This window comes from Clytia hemisphaerica, unplaced genomic scaffold (assembly GCF_902728285.1).
Source record: "Clytia hemisphaerica strain Z4C2 unplaced genomic scaffold, Clytia hemisphaerica genome assembly, whole genome shotgun sequence".
Classification (NCBI taxonomy): Eukaryota; Metazoa; Cnidaria; class Hydrozoa; order Leptothecata; family Clytiidae; genus Clytia; species Clytia hemisphaerica.
In genome coordinates, this window is record NW_027104615.1 from 908830 (window position 1) to 925601 (window position 16772).

Sequence of the window (16772 nt, forward strand, 5' to 3'; positions counted from 1 at the left end):
AATGACGTTATCGCCCTATAACCAGGGCGGTTAATGATATTTCAGCCCTCTGAAGCGCGACGCCTTATTTTTCTCAGCGCGGGTATGACTATTTGAGTCATAGAACCCTTCAATACCGCCCGCCGTTCGAATCTTTAATGGCTTACTTAATGACCGCTATATGGATAATAATATTATATTTTACTTTTTGCTTTGTGAAATTTATTTCTGTAAAGCTTATAACACTTTTAGTCTAGTATGCTAGACAACTAATTCAGACTTAAAAGCAGTTACTAATGGAAGAGACAAGTTGTAGTTTATGCAGACTGAAATTATCCTGTAGCAAATCATCGTACTATGACGCCCATATCACTGTTTTAGACGAATAAGAAAGGACTCCAGTTTGAAAGCACTGTGAAATTCTTTCCTCAAATAGCACACTGCTATGCAAACGTCATAATAATTATAATAATAAACATTTGACCGAAATTCAATCCCACAATCCTTTTCATCTTGATTCGCAATGCGTGCAAGTAATGACTTTTGTATTGTCAATAAGTGTGATTGACTTGCAAAAGCAATCAACAAAAGGATGATGGGATTAAAACTCGGACAAACAGTAATTTTGATGTCTATTTTTAGAATCACTGCAGTATGCTATTGAAAGGACACTGGCCAAAATAAGGGTTCTTATATTACGCCAGGACCGGCATCATAAAAATTATAAACGACCAAGTAGGATGTCTTTAAGTACAAAAGAGTCTACCAACAGGCGACGGAATGCAACTGAAAGGGGGGAAACTTTTCGCTGCTTTTGATTAAATAAGTTGCTTTTTGGGAAGGGAAATATAGTTTTTTTCTCCACTTGGTCTTCTATAGCAGGTTAAAAAATCCTAGTTTTTGTTGTTTGTTTTTTTTTCGCGAAGAGAGCTTTATACTTACGTTGTTGAGTTGAAACCTTCCAGACAATGGTTTATCCATGGAGAGTGTGATGAGAGGAATGGAAGCTTTGCCGATGTAATTGGTGGCTTCTGGATCTGCATCGTCGAAAACGTACACCTCTAAATTCTAACAAAGAGGAGAACAAGTTTGAACGATATATAGTGTTAGTGTTTACACTTTGCTTTAGAGTCAGAAGTGGAAATCGACTCATCCAGCACTGAGATTTATGTAGACCTTGAAGGCAGTTTCTCAATCCCGGTCAAGCAAAATATTTAATCGTTTTTTTTTTGAAAGTGGTACCCGCATCGAGAGCGCTAAATCTACTTTGCTTGTACACTAGTGATGTAGCGCCGTTTGTCGTTAGGTAGAATTCCAGGGTCCAGGGTCCCAAATTTAACAAAAATTCATACCTTACAGGGTCCACTTTTCAAACTCAAGAGGCACGCCCCCGTCAGCCGTCAAAGTCAGTGCTCCCCCTGAAGTACTTACTGAGTTTTTAAGATAATTATCCAGTTCTTCGGTCATTGGTACAGGGAAGGTTCGCTGATCGTGAAATTGTGGCGATGTCGAACTTTGGACGATATCTGTGTCATGGTCGGCAAAGTCGAAGAATTTGTATACACAATATGGACAAGGTTGCACATCTACGAGATAAAAATACGTGGATTTATATGCATTTTTCCGAATGTGAAATAACTGGGTGTTTCCCCCACCCTATTTTAAAAGTTTATAGTTGAATATAGTAAACCAAAACTTGACAAATACACGTAAGAGTTAAAATATCATAAAAAAAAAAATTGTATCCTAATTTGGACGTAAACACGTCTTATGCATTCATACATTTCATCAAGTTTATATTCTAAGTCGAAATTAAGCAACCTTGGCTTTCCTTCAAAAACTAAAAAATAAAACAAACACACATCTTTTGTTGAATTTCGACCAAAATGACTCAACAAGGAGTAAAACCGTGTATAACTTTACCTTTACGAGAAGATTTTAATTTCAGGCATTGAACAAGGTCAACTTTCAACTCATTGATTCCCGAGTCTTTTAATGATCTCGAGTTGGGGTGGTCAAGCTTGTCCAAGTCGTTGGAAGTGATGTACCCCAATGCCTTGGTGCGCTCCTGAAATATCAAGAAATTAAAAATCATTGTTTTCTCAGATCCAAAGAAAAATATTGAACAATAAAAACACCCCATTGACTTCAGCCATCAGATTGTTGATTTTATTATTTTAGTTGGAAGCATTTTCATAAAAAGGAAGGTACTTCATAATAAATGGGTAATTGAGTTATTAACATTATTGAAAAATTTTAGATTTAACTCTAAGATTGCTTGAAAACTTGGGAAAACAGATATAAAGCACAAAAGCTATTTTAGAAATAAAGTCATCATTTTTCAAAAGTTCCAACTTTCTTTGAAAATTATTCGCGGGACTACCTCCTTCTGTTGCTACTTCAAGGATCTTTCGTTATTATGTAATTCCTTTGAATTTTACCTTATACAAACGCAATGCTTGTTCCATGGGCACTCTCAGTCTCATCCAATATTCTACTGTCACTATTTCCTCGTCACTGTCCTCGCCTAGTATAAGAAAAAGACAAAATAAACCTAAGATATCCTGATGGAGATACCGCCTTTTTTGACGTGTTTTTGCACCTTTTGAAAAGTGAAGTTTGACTTTGAAAAGCTATAACCACTCAACCAAATTTAAAACGTTATACCTCAAAATTTAAGCTAGGCTATTCTTTATCTAATAAAAGTATTTTCAGGGCCGTTCAAGAATTTATTCGGTCTCAAGAAGCCAACAAACGTTCGAAGTTATTTTAGACCACCCGGTAAGAGAAATAGCAATACTAAAAGAGAAAAGATAAGACATCCAATAAAAGGTCTCTTCATGGGATCTAGTACTGTAATCTGGTGGTGTATCCTGCGATCCTCCCCCGGGGGGGGGGGGTTCTCTCATATGATGCGATCCTTCCAATCCTGGCAAATGGATAGATTTATAGGCCATTCCATAGTTTCCTCCCCTTTATCTGCTGGGTGGGAATTTTCTCAAAAGGTTTTCCAAAAGGGAGGGGGCAAAAGGAAAAATGGAAATCAGGGGGGGGGGGGGGTTTAAAAAGGTTGAAAAAAGTCAAAAAGTTAGACCAGAAGAAAGTCGTTATCACAGCGCCGTGGTCCTGATTACCCATGATTCATTTCGATTTTGAAATGGCCTATTGAGACTACAAATTTAGTCCATTAATACAAATCAATAGTTTTTGACTTCCGCGAGCGTGAATCTACACTAGGAGCCTTGAACATTAAAATCAAATGAATGGGTTATTTCCTTACACAAGAGTTGTATTTTTCCATGCAATCTACCATGACTTCTGTCAAGTATTTCGTTGAACTTTACTCGACCTTTCGCCAGCGTTTTATACTCCGTACCAATGGCTTGATGAAACTCCAACACCATGCTTTCTTTTTGTAAGTAATGCAAAAAGAAATCGTCCACTTGGATTGTGTATTGTGATGTATGGTTGTAGTTCGGTCTATAAGTTTTCATAGATTGAAAAAAAAAACAAAGTTTAAGTCAATGATTACACCTAATCTCTTTGATAGTACAGGATTTTTACGACCTTTCGTGTAGACTATTTCAAGGAAGCACTCGATATTCCCATATCCAATGGTTATGAAAATAACTTTGTTCCTTTGTGGTTATAATTCACGGAAATATAACTGACGAGGCCCAGTTAAAATTTACTCCTTAAATTCGTTACCAATAAGAATTTCGAGAACCACCAAAACATAGTACCTCAATACATAAGAAAAACTGTCTGGTCATACCAGTCTACTCAGGTGTTTTCTAAATAATCCTTACCGGCGCATTTTTGTTCGTTTTTCTTTATAAATTTATAAATTTTGTTTTGAGAAAAGCGATCTTTTGGTCCTTGAAAAATAGGGAAAAAGAAAAATTCTATCTTTATAACATACGTCGAATATACGCAGTACGATAATGTCTGTCAATCAATACCTTTTTTTTACTTCTGGAAGGAAGAGTATTTTGAAATTTACCTTACACCTTGAGCAACGGGTGTCGCTTGAAGCTCGTATTCAAAGAATTCGTAAGAAATGAAAGAGATCGGATGCACACCGTGAAATTCTTCCACTCCCTCTTTTGTAATGTGAATCTGAAAGATGAAGAAAAGAGATTGCGTACGATGTTATTTGAGGCAGTGGCAGAGGACGACAATGAGAACAGCAATAGCCAAATCCGATCCTTAAACGACCACTTATTACATATACATAGACTGACTGTTGACCTTGAGTCATTATTGAAGCGCGTTACTTTAGCTCAACGTATTGTAATAACACCCCCATTCTCACAGATCCGATAGGATTTTGCTCAGCCAGTTTGGGTAAAAATAACGAACCAAAACTCGATGGGGATTGATATTCTTATGTTTTTTATGGCTGGGGATTTGAACTCATTGTGTTCGAGCCAGAGAATTCAGTAGGGATGGAAAAAATAGCACAATATTTTGCGGTGAGGATTGGTTTATGTAATTATTTTCAGTGGGGACAAAGATTAGAATATAAATTTCCACTGGGGACGATATTTTCACCAATTTTTCCAGTGGGAAGAAGCCCCAGTGGGTCTGTGAGAAGGGGCTGTGTAATACGAAGCTGATAAATAGGAGGAAACTTATAAGAGGACGCATTTGAATTTTTTATCTCCTTCCGATAAAGCCTGTCAATATAAGCTTACTAGAAACATTGCATGTATGGGAGCATTACCTGACCGATGTGAATTTCGAAAATATTTTGGCCACGTTCCAACTCAACAGTTGAGTCTTTTGAATTGTCCAACAGCTGAAAAAAAGAACGAGATCATACAAAAAATCACAATCGCTTTTTCTTGGTGGTGCTCCCGGATATATTTTAGGGAAAAAAATAAAGTAAGAAAACAAATAATTTTTTTGGTGTTCAAGCTGAGTGAATGGACGTGTGCGAAAGCACATTGATGTTCGGCGTCTCAAAAAGCCTCTCAACTCAGAAGTCAACCCTCTCCCTCCTCGTCGGTGTTCACTGGATAACGCAAATCGAGGGCTCTGACGACAGGGCGAGTGTTCGGCGCCCTGTATAAAAACTAACCGTTCACTTGTTGTAGTGGAGAAGAATCGAATGCTCGACAAATCGTTATCGGCCGGTCTACGGAAACCCACCATAGCAACCCAAAGCTGATTTTTACCAACGGTGAGATGGTGACTCTGTAAAATCACTATCAGGATGTCCTTAAGAAAGCTCCTGATTACCCTTTACTTACCTACCCTCATGTCAAGTTTGAAAAGTAATGGTCCCTCAGTCCGGAGCACCCGCAAGGGAGAGGGCGCAATAATCTCTCCGAAGAAACCTTTCAACATCGCAACCTGGAACACCAGGACTATGTGGCAAAACCATGAACATAAAATGAAACTGCTACAAAAGACAATTCACCAGCTAAATCTAAGTATAGTTGGGATATCTGAAACCCACTGGGATAAAGACCTGGATGAAGTCTTTGACTATAATGACTTAACTATTTTCCATTCGTGTAGAGAGGACGGTATCCACAGACAAGGTGTTGCAATCGCCATAAAGAAAGAAATCCTACCTTGCGTGAGATCGTATGATATTGTTAGTCCTAGAATCATCAGTTTGAGCCTGGAAACCGGAAAGAGACTTTTCAACGTTTTTCAAATCTATGCACCAGACTCCAACTATCCCGACGAAGAAGTCGACGCATTTTATGACGGTCTACAGTCGCAATTAGATAGAAAACCTCGCAATAGTCACACGATTCTTCTTGGTGATCTCAATGCTATAGTTGGAAAAGACCAACACGAAAACTTCAGTGATAATGTTGGCTATTTTGGTTTAGGAGTCAGCAATGAGCGTGGCTGGAAACTACTAGAGTTTTGTGCTATCAATAATCTTGTCATTACCAACACGTTATTCAAACACCCGGAAAAACGCCGATTTACCTGGGTCTCACCGAACGGAACCCACAAAAACCAGATAGACTATATTATTACCGATATTCGCATCAAAAGGATTTTCAAAAACAGCCGGTCATATCACTCTGCTGATATAGGATCTGATCATTCCTTAGTTGGAGCAAAACTGAACCTTTCCCCACCGAAATTCAAGAAGTCACGCTCACTACCCAAACGCTTCAATGTCGAGAAATTGAAAGACCCTGATGTGCTCCATGCTTTCCAACAAAGAATCGGCGGATACTTCGAACCCTTACTTCAGCTTGTTGAAACAAACGATATTGACACCGTCTATAATGAGTTCAAGCAAGTCACCAATGAAGCAACTGAAGAACTGATCGGACGGGTTAAGCACAGAAAAGTTGATGGTCTCCCACAAGAAGTTGAAAAAGCGTGCGAGGAAAGACGCAAGGCCCGTTTAGCCTTGCTGAAAGATGGTAATGCCGTAAACGTAGCAAGATATAGAGAACTTAATAAAGACGTAAAGAAATCCATCAACAAACATAAGAAAGAAAATCTTGAGAAAAAAGTTGTTCAAATGGAAAATGACTTTCAGCGTAATAACTCGTTCAACCTTTTTAAAACAGTCAGAGAATTGGAAGACAAACGCAGTGCTAATCCTAACCTGATGCAAGATAAAAACGGCGTAAAGCACACCGACCCAGCTCAAGTCTTGAAAGTATGGGAAGACCATTTCAAAGCACACCTGAACAAGGAATTTCCGCACAACGATGATGCCATCAATGAAATCTCTAACCCAGCCGAGAATGAGTCATTCCCAGCGATATCGATAGAGGATGTAAGAAAAACTGTAAAGAAAATGAAGAAAAGGAAAGCCCCGGGAGTTGACGAGATCACTGCCGAGGTCCTGATCGCTGGTGGTGAACCAATGGTCCGAATGCTCCATGCCATATTCACAAAAGTCGAAAGAGATACCATCTCACCGAAAGACTGGTCTAAATCCCTTATAAACCCAGTACATAAGAAAGGAAGTAAGTCAAATCCAGAAAACTACCGAGCCATTTCATTGATATCGATACCTAGCAAAGTCTTCCTGCGAATACTCCTCAAGAGAATGACAGAAAGAACCGAATCTTTTCTTCGCCCTTCACAGTTTGGTTTCCGTAAAAACAGAGGAACAGTCGATGCAATCTTCATTGTCCGCCAAATTTTGGAGAAAGCTAGGGAGAGGAACGTCAAAGTACACCTTCACTTCATTGATTTCAAGGCAGCTTTCGATACCATCTGGCGGGAAGCATTATGGAAAATGATGCGTGCGATTGGTATTGACCCACGTATCGTTGATATCATTGAAAGCATCTACTCAAATGCTGAATGTGCTGTAGTTGTTAACAAACAAATCACCAATTGGTTCAAGGTCAAGGTTGGTGTACGACAAGGCTGTCTGCTATCTCCAGTCCTATTTAACATATTCCTGGAATTCGTTATGGATGAGCTGAAGAGTCTCGATGACCACCTTGAACTAAAAGAAAATATGTCCACGGAGCTTAGGTATGCTGATGACACTACACTTGTGACCGCAATCTTTGAAAAATTAGAAATATCGACAGCTGAACTTGAGACCGCTTGTTCCAAATGGGGAATGAAGATCAACGCATCTAAATGCAAAACCATCAGTGACTCGCCAGTACCCATTCAAATCAACAATGAGAACGTTGAGAATGTCAGTGACTTTGTTTTCCTGGGAAGTAACGTTCCAGGCACTACAAACGACATCAAACGAAGACTGGGCTTAGCATCTTCCAGCTTTGGACGCTTAAGAGATCAAATATGGCGTAACAAAGACATAAGCCTGAAGCTGAAACTACGACTCTACAACGCGCTCATCGTCCCCATAGCAATTTATGCCTCGGAAACCTGGACTCTGAAAAAATCAGATACACAGTTACTGCTAGTTTTCGAAATGAGATGTTTCAGATCACTTCTCGGCCTTACATTAATGGACCGTGTTCGTAATGTTGAAATCAGAAACCGGCTTGGAGTCACCACCACCATCGTTGACATCGTTAGAAAGAGACGTCTCTCCTGGTTTGGCCATGTTATCCGCAGAGACCTGGATAATCCCGTCAAAATTGCCTTCAAAGACGACTTCACAAACCCCAGACCGCGTGGAAGACCTCCAAAGAGATGGAAAGACCAAATGTATGTTGATACTGGCTCTGCACTGGCTCAACTAGAAGAAGTTGCCATGGACCGTCAAGCTTGGAAAGACCTGGTCATGAGGAGCAAGGGGCCTGTTCAGGCCTGAGCATCTAAGCAAGTAAGCAAGTAAGCAAGAAAACAAATGAAAAAATACAAAGCAGTTTCTCTTGGTTATGAGAGGATTGGAGTAATCACATCATTATAACAAAGTATTATTTTACCAGAGTCTTAGTCGAGAGAGCTCAAACTATAGCTTTTACCTCACTCGGGTCGTCCTTAACTTTGTATTGTTTTGTACCATAAGCCACATCTTTCAATTGACCTTCCAATTTCTGTGTACAAGAAGAGATAATGGCGAAAGTTCAAAAGAACAGTTATCGAACAACCAAATTTAGATTTACCTATACAATGAAAATTTACAATAACCTGATCTCTAAAACCGACACACACACAACTTGCATTCACTCTAAAGACCATGGCGGGAAAAAGAATATCGAGTTTATGTATGTGTTTTTCTGCGACGGAGACGGTAAGATTCTAATTGGACTAGATCCTGACCAGGTGGGGAAGACGGTAAATTAGCACTTTCACCGTCCTCGATTTTGCGGGTCAGAGCTGCGGGTCATTCCAAATCGCTTTAGTCACTCTACCGTCCCCAAAAGTGCAAATAAATAAACTCGCTAATATCGGCTGAAAAGGCTTCCCCTTCAAAACAGAGCGTAGTGCTGACATAATGATTGATCGGTAAACATTAACAATACAGCTATCAAACTTTCTAAGATGCAAACCATTAGCTTCATGCACGAGGGTCGAGTTCGAGTTTATCAGGGTCTAACTAAAAGTAAACTCCGATCAAAGATGACTGATACAGCTTGGTCCAAGGTTTATAAAGGCCAGTGGTCGAACCCAATCTCTTTGTTGGCTCTAGGATCGTTAAGTGTATAGTGAAGAAAACTGAAAATTACCTTGATCCTTTCAGCACGTATATCAAGAAGTTGAGCATATTCTTCGATTCTCGTATCACACTCATTCTTCAGTTCTTCCATTTTCTTCGTCGTCGCTTCAACCTTTGTGAAAGAAGTTCGAAGTAAAATCATTTTGTACTTAGTATTAAGCACACTAAATGGCATCTTAAATTTGCAAATGACAAGCATAAAGATTTCTTTACATTTCCTTACAAAAAAGAGATATAGCCTCTCCGAAACATTCTTCCCCAAAGAAATCACATTCAAAGGTAAAAGAACGACAGAATAGAGAATTCTCTAGGTTGTCAAACTTGTAGAATTACTATTGCCATAAAATCACCATTAAATGTTTTGAAGAATTGATAAAATATCTATGAATCTTAAAAAGTAAAAACAAAGTTATGAAGACGTTATGAAAACTGTTTTTCTTTACCTCTCTTTGGTAATCCTTGTTGATATTATGCTGAATCAGCAGCATGCTTCTCGTTTTCTCCAACTCGTTGATGGTGTCTGCATGGGCTGCTTGCAATTGTTGATTCTCTTTTTGTAGCTCTGTAAGAAAAGAGGGAAAAAAAAGAGTTTTCAACCAAAAGGATTCGTGGAGGGTTTTTCATAATCTCAAAGATTATAATTTTAACCAATGACTTTTTTAACCAATAATTTTTTCAACCAATAACTTTTTCAACCAATAACTTTTTCAACCAATAACTTTTTCAACCAATAACTTTTTCAACCAATAACTTTTTTCGACCAATAATTTCTTTAACCACGTGCTCTTCCAACATTATTCTGAGATGAACTGGAATCAGGAATTATCGTCTAGTTTTATGGCCCAGCGACGATATTACGGCGTGACACGATCAAGAAGTGACCCCAAAGACAGACACTTTTTTGTTGTTACTTACCACGACTGACGTTGTCGTCAACTTTCTCCAGGAAGTGCAAGTCATGACTTTCACGTTCTTTACGAGTCTAAGAAGAAAAGTTTCAAACTACATTCGATTTACAACGACATACCTCTGTTTAACTTAAGATAATGAAAGTCGTAGTTATTCTTCTAAGAAGTGCAATATCTTATACAGATAAAAAGGTATGAAGGAGACACTTATAATATCCTATCAAAACCAGCAAAGAAGTCAGATAAATTGTATTCCCTGTGTGCCCACGTCCCTCCTTTTTCTCCACGTGCCCACGTGTCTTTGCTGTTATCCAGGAAAGCCTTTTTAAGACAAGATTTACCGGGACGAATATTATTTTTTGCCCATAAATGGGAGATTCAATTCAGTACACAGTATCCGATGTATATCCGAATTATCATTTGCTAAAGATTGATAAACGTTGTATGATAAACTTTATTAAGTCATTGTTTATATAATTTTAGTCTGCAGTTTTTAATCGGTCATTGGTACACTCAATGGCATTGCATATTCTTGGCTTTTCCCTCGAGAAAGTGAAAGATAATTCGGACGGTACATGGATACGCGAAAGTTTGGACGGTACCTGGGCAAGCGAAAATTAAAAAGACACGCCACGTGGGAACGTGAAAATTCTTATATTTTACAACAGAGCTTCATTTGCCATTACGATAAAAAAAACACCTATTCAAAAAGATGACTGCCATTGTTCACAATATAAAGGTTTGTTCGCCCCAAAATTGAAAAAAAAATGCTAATGAGATATAGAAATTATTCTAACCTTAATGAGCAGCAACGCTTCTTGTATTTCTTCGAAATCAGCAGCACTTTCACCGGTGAAGAATTTCAATTTCTCCAGCAAATCATCGTGTTTTTCTTTCAAGGCGAAATATTTGACTTGTAATTCACGCAATTGTTTCTGAGAACTGTCCGTCGTATCTAAAGTGGAAATGTTGGTGTAAATTACAAGTAACGGCCAACCACTAGAAAGAGTTGATACTAGAGATTATTTGTACAGTACCTTTCGTAGAAAGAACACGTCAACAACATTACGAAAAGCTGCTTCGCAATATTGAAATCGCTTAACCTATTCAAAAGAGTAGCTGACCTCTCACTACAGAAATCACTTGAGTATTGTATTGTCAAAAGTGAACTATGAGAATGCAAAATGCTGCTACAGACTTCATTCTCCGTTGACACGCGACCATTAACCATGTTATTTCACTTGAGTGGTTGGTTACCGGTAGCGGAGAGTAACTTTAACTTAGCAAAAACGGTCTACAAAGCTGTCAACGACATGCAAATTATATTGTAGGTATGTTATTACAGGTCATTATCATAATTCTTCTCTTAAACTAATGTATCTGAAGGTATATACCTCTTTCGAAAGTGAGTTTGTCGAGAACATCATTTTTCTCAGAGACATCTGCTTTGATAGTAGCTTCAAGTTGAGCGATGCGTAACTATTAGAAAATGGGAAAAATGCGGGTAATAAAAGGATTCCACGAAATTGCCTGTAAAATCGTTTCGAATCTTGAAAAGAAGTAAAAAGACGACTGTATGGTATTTCGTTCCAAATGATGGAGACAACTAGTAGTTATGGACGATTTCAGTATATAATACCTGGTATTGTTTTTCTTTGGTACGGAATTCTCTCTCCCTTTCAGCGTCAAACGTACTAAGAGATAATAACAACAAAGCTAACTTCAAGGCTCTATATACTCAATCATGTCCAAGAAAGCAGCTGGGAAAAACTGACGTTAATACATGAGCAGCAAAGCACAAATTTTATCCGTTTGTGTCTAATCTGAGCCTGTTCTTCCCTTCTTAGGCCTAGTGTGTCCAGCAATTCTTATTTTTATTTGTCTAGATGGATGGTTTTGTTTTTACGCTTTGTTACGTTCAATTATTTGAAAGAAGTCATTCCATTGTTAAGAAAAAAGAAAGAAGTAAGCAAAAGATGTTGAAAGGGTGTTGAACCCACAGATGCCGAAATCTCAGAATTCTTGCACAGTTTTTTTAAAAGGTAATCATGGATCCAATACCTATGTAACAATTTCCCATGAGCCTCCTTCAACATCTCGACCTCTTCTCGTAAGTCACGGATTTGTTCTTCTTTCTATGAATTGAAGTCAAAATAATTCTTAACGAAAGAACTTTTAAAAGTTACCATGGTTTCCCTCGGGTATTAAATCCAAAAAGAAACGGAAAAAAATACTTGTAGGCTAGTTTCGGTGAAAACGCTTGATACTTTCAATTAGGGAAGTTAGAATTTTTCTGGAACATTCGACACGCTCGGTATGAAACACAAACTACTATATAAACATTCAAATTCTCTGTTTTTAAATATACAGTTGATGCTCTCTTATTCGACATTCTACTATTCGATAGGCTCCCCTATTCGACAAAATTTAAAGTCCCTGTCAACAAGAAACTCTCATAAACGACGCTCCCTTTTTCGATGAAAATCCAATTCCCCTTGAAGATCGAAATACAGAGCGTCAACTGTAGTTTAAATACCAATAAATACTTACCATAGCTAAGGACTGTTGCGATATGTTTCCTTGTTTTAATTCATTTGATAACGAAGAATTCTTTAATTGTTCCTGCAAAACAACCATTAAAGTATTAAAAAATGTTAGGGCAAGTCAAAAGCGCCAAAATAGAGGCGTTTGTTTACTTGTAACCCAAGAGCTCAAGCGGTTTAAGAGTTATAGAACGTTGTCGAGATCAATCAAAATATTGTACCTCTTTTAGTTTTGAAGTCATTTTCTCCATTTCTTCTAGAACTTGTTCGTGGCTAGTTTTCACTTTCTTCAGAAGCTGTCATATATAAAATGAACTCATAGTATATTATTCAGATTCAATAAAATGCGAGAGACCCATACCAAAAAGTTATTCTTGAATCGATGAAAAACAAACTGGTGCTCTTAATCTAAATATAATATAGTTTCCAATATCTAGAGCAAAAATGTAGGTTCGATGGGGTCAATTCATTGAAATTAGCGAATTAAAAATGGAGCAAACTCGACATGTGTAACCAAAACTAAATGAAGTATAACACATATTTTGCTTCGTCGATACCTCTACGAGTCTCTTTTCAAGTTTATTGAGAATAGTTACTCAGACTTACGTCCTCCAAGTTTTGGTATTTCCCTTGAAGGTTTTGCAATTTGGAGACTTTATCTCGCACTTCACGTTGTAATTTTATCAACTCGACGTTTTCTTGTATAGTGGTTCTAAAAAATGACGAGAATGGAATGACACATTGTATTTCCAAACATGTATTGATATAGAAGTTATTAAGAGACCTAGATATTCATAGTCATGAATTATATCTATGTGCCAAAAAAATCCTAAGAAGCCCACAGAAAAATAACTTATAATTTCCAGGACTGCAAGCTAAAACGCAAGAGCAACTATTTCTGTTTGAAAATAAAGCGTTCTTGACTTCTTAAGGATGTAATTTCCAATACGTAGCAAGGGTTTATTTGCAATCAAGATTATAATGATTACCTTTGGGTACCAGAGACTCTCTGACGTAGCTGTTGTATGCTATCTTCATGATGAATTTCCTTTTTGGTGAGCTAAAAGGGCGATGGTAAATAAATAAATAAATTTGATTCAAACATTTTATCAGCCAACCTATAAACCTTATAAAAGTAATGGTAAAGAATTTATAGGCTTGGTGTTTTCTTTTGAGTGTTGCAAACCGTAACACTGCAGAGCACATTTAATCAGTCTTCAGCACAAGGAAACTGGGTTCGAGTTTACCAAAGAGGTTTGTCGTCAAATGTCTGAATTAATCGCATCAATCTTCTCATTTACACAGAATTTTGAAAGAATTTATTTTTCATAAACTGGACCCAATCTCTTTGTAGCGTAGGGGTGTTGATATGTTCATTTAACCAATTTGTAGATAAAATAAAATGAATAAACACGAATAACGATACCTGTTCTTGCAAATACTGTACTTTCTCTTCATAATCAACCAACTGATGACGCAAACTATCAACAACATCTTCCCTGCAAAGAAAAAATTGTAAAAAACCGTATATTTTTAACTGCCAAGAGAAATCAAACACGTATGAATCTCAAAGCGATTTAAATTTGTTTGAATACATAAAATTCAGTCTGAGTTTAGATCAGGAAATTTTGCTGGAAACGATTGGTGCTTATTCACCCGGCCATTTTATCATTTTAATAACTTTATCAGCAATTATAAAATTAAAAGAAAATAGACACACAAAAGACATCGGCAAGTTAGCAAAAGCTGTTTTAGAAAGGGTGTAAAATAAAAGCACTCTTTCGACTAATTTGCTAAATTTGTAGAGACTGAAGATAAAAATCAGAAGCAGCCAACGGGCCCATTTCCCCGAAATATCTGTTTCCCTTTTCTAGGAGAGAGCTTTTTTTGAAAAATGGGGAAACAGATCCGATTTTCTAGGAAAGACCTTTTCCTTAAAACTATCGGTTTCCCCGCTCCAGCTGATGACGTCATCAGAAAGAAACAGATCAATATTTCTATGAGATGCATTGGAAACAGATTGAGCTTTCTGGGGGAAAACATATATCAATCACAAAAAGCAAGGGAAACAGAGAAAATTTCCAGGAGGGGGAAACAGATATCCTATTCCTTTTAGGTTGGGAGAACAGATCAAAACTTTGACCAAATTTTCCAGGGAAGATACTTTGAGATTAAAAATTTAGGTTTTGAGGAGAAACAGATTTTCATTTCTAGGAATAAGATTTTTGAAACTTTTGGCCAACAGATCAACTTTTCAAGGAAGGCTATGCCTGGGAAACAGATGTTTAAAAAAGGATCCTCGCTGGATGCTTTCGAAAAATATGAAGGGAACCACCTAATTACCAGCATTGAGAGGTTATTACTAATTTTGTTTTGTTTTTAGCAAGATTATTGGAATTCTTCAATAGCAAGAAGGACTTACAATTCACGCTTCTCGAGTCTGGTTTCTTCCAACAAGCTATGTCCGTATCTAAAATGATGAATAAGTTATTAAAATGTTGATCACTGAGTCAAATAAAATAGCACAAAAATGTATTTGGTTCTAGACAAAAATCAAACCTGGTCAAATTTGCACAACGCACTGAGCTCAACTTCTTCATCTTTCCAACTATTAAAAGGCCCATTGTAGGAATTAGCGAGTCAGCCCATGTAAGCCAGTGCAAACAAAATCTCATAAATATCTGACAATTTTAAAACTCTCTAGGCTGCCCTAAAGTTTTCGTCTGTACATATGATAGACACATAAATGAAAAACAGTATCAAATTCTAGTTCAAATCGAATTGAGAACAAGTCAAGAATATAAAATTAAAGGGAAGGAGAAACTCAACGAACCTTGGTTGTGGTAAAACCGGATGAGGTGTTTTGTGAAGATCTCTGTGAAAAATACAGATAGTTCAAATTTTCATGTCCCATATTACAGAAAGTCTATGATCCAAACAACATAAGATATTAACACATTGTGCATGAATATATAGATTAGAAATTGAATTTGTATGAGTCATTTTTTCATTCCATATGACATTTATATATGTTATAAAGTTTCACCTACTTCGAGGGTAGTGGGGGTGGCTCAACAACTCGAATTTGTTCTCTGATTCTTTGTTGCTTAGCATTTGTTTTCTTTGGAGAAGATTGGTTCTAAAACAAAGAAGAAAGAAATCTTATTGAAAGGATAAATTGGGCCAGGAAAGACTTGATCACCATTTTGAATTCTAGGAATCCCTTCTTAATATTTTTCATTCCAAAGTTGAAACAAGCATTCATGAAAACTTACAGTGAAAACTCTTGACTTTACATGATCATAAGCAGAAGGTCTCTTTCCATGGGTCTGTAACTGCTGTTTTGCCACTGTGAGCTAAAATGTGTAAATGTATAGTAAAAAAACTTTTTTGTAAGTGAAATTAGAATGTGTTATAATCATTATAGTAAAAATTATAAAGTTTAAATTATAATGTGAGTAACCGAGTACAAAACAGGATATTTGTTTTTGCAATGGAAAGTCAACATACCCGACTTTTTAGGAGGTCATTTTGTTTCTGTAGTGAAGAGATAGTCGTCTTCAACTCGTCAATTTTATCTTTTGACTCATGGTCCACAAAACCAATACCTAGAAAATTTATTACAAAAGTTAATTTGGAAAACCAGTAATGCCTTTGGGTTGTACTTTATCAAACCGTTTCAGTTATAGAGTATTTTCCATTTTAAGGCAATTTTAGTGTGCTGTTTCTGTGTGGTTGGCAATCAAAAGACTCAGCGTTTTTAAGGATGGTAAAGCATGACAACCTTTTAAGGGGAACCATTATTTTTCAAGGTTGTAGGGATGCCAAGAAGGGAATATCATTTAAAAAAGGGGGGTCGTACCCACTGTTTTTATTAACAAAAACGTCATCCAAATAACACTATGTGCAGGCCATCATCATGTTAACATGTGCAAATTTAAATACTAACATGTTAATGCTAATTGTTAAGCTTTAAAGTTTACCTCCTCCTTCTTCCAGGCGTTTTCGATCCTTTACAAGTCGCAAGAGCTTTGTTGCCATCCTATAAATAGAGATAAAACAATAAAATAATAATATATTTGAACTTTTATATTAATTTGTGAAACATCAAATTGAAAATTGTATCTTACTGTTTCATTTTGGCTTCTTGCTTGTGCGATGTCTTCTTCAGTTGCTGCAAAAAATAATAAAGAAGTCCTTATAGAAATAAAATAAACTCAAAATAAAAAGATTTGAAAATAAATAAAACATAATTGAAGC

General features: G+C 37.0%; 1 protein-coding gene across 1 annotated transcript in view; it reads right to left on the bottom strand.

Annotated features, from left to right (window-relative positions):
- The window catches only part of LOC136824634 (protein fantom-like), a 29474-nt gene that overhangs the window by 11611 nt on the left and 1091 nt on the right, over nucleotides 1-16772 (bottom strand). Inside the window, exons 3-29 of the mRNA XM_067080623.1 lie at nucleotides 16643-16686; nucleotides 16496-16554; nucleotides 16023-16120; nucleotides 15788-15868; nucleotides 15563-15651; nucleotides 15346-15387; nucleotides 14935-14982; nucleotides 13939-14011; nucleotides 13502-13572; nucleotides 13119-13224; nucleotides 12734-12808; nucleotides 12520-12591; nucleotides 12031-12104; nucleotides 11609-11663; nucleotides 11364-11448; nucleotides 10767-10924; nucleotides 9977-10043; nucleotides 9505-9623; nucleotides 9072-9173; nucleotides 8367-8438; nucleotides 4706-4780; nucleotides 3983-4098; nucleotides 3260-3459; nucleotides 2421-2506; nucleotides 1903-2047; nucleotides 1411-1565; nucleotides 922-1047 (exon numbers count right to left, since the gene is read on the bottom strand). Of these exons, the coding sequence (XP_066936724.1) occupies nucleotides 922-1047; nucleotides 1411-1565; nucleotides 1903-2047; nucleotides 2421-2506; nucleotides 3260-3459; nucleotides 3983-4098; nucleotides 4706-4780; nucleotides 8367-8438; nucleotides 9072-9173; nucleotides 9505-9623; nucleotides 9977-10043; nucleotides 10767-10924; nucleotides 11364-11448; nucleotides 11609-11663; nucleotides 12031-12104; nucleotides 12520-12591; nucleotides 12734-12808; nucleotides 13119-13224; nucleotides 13502-13572; nucleotides 13939-14011; nucleotides 14935-14982; nucleotides 15346-15387; nucleotides 15563-15651; nucleotides 15788-15868; nucleotides 16023-16120; nucleotides 16496-16554; nucleotides 16643-16686 (2493 nt within the window). The remainder of the gene's footprint in view (nucleotides 1-921; nucleotides 1048-1410; nucleotides 1566-1902; nucleotides 2048-2420; nucleotides 2507-3259; nucleotides 3460-3982; nucleotides 4099-4705; nucleotides 4781-8366; nucleotides 8439-9071; nucleotides 9174-9504; nucleotides 9624-9976; nucleotides 10044-10766; nucleotides 10925-11363; nucleotides 11449-11608; nucleotides 11664-12030; nucleotides 12105-12519; nucleotides 12592-12733; nucleotides 12809-13118; nucleotides 13225-13501; nucleotides 13573-13938; nucleotides 14012-14934; nucleotides 14983-15345; nucleotides 15388-15562; nucleotides 15652-15787; nucleotides 15869-16022; nucleotides 16121-16495; nucleotides 16555-16642; nucleotides 16687-16772) is intronic.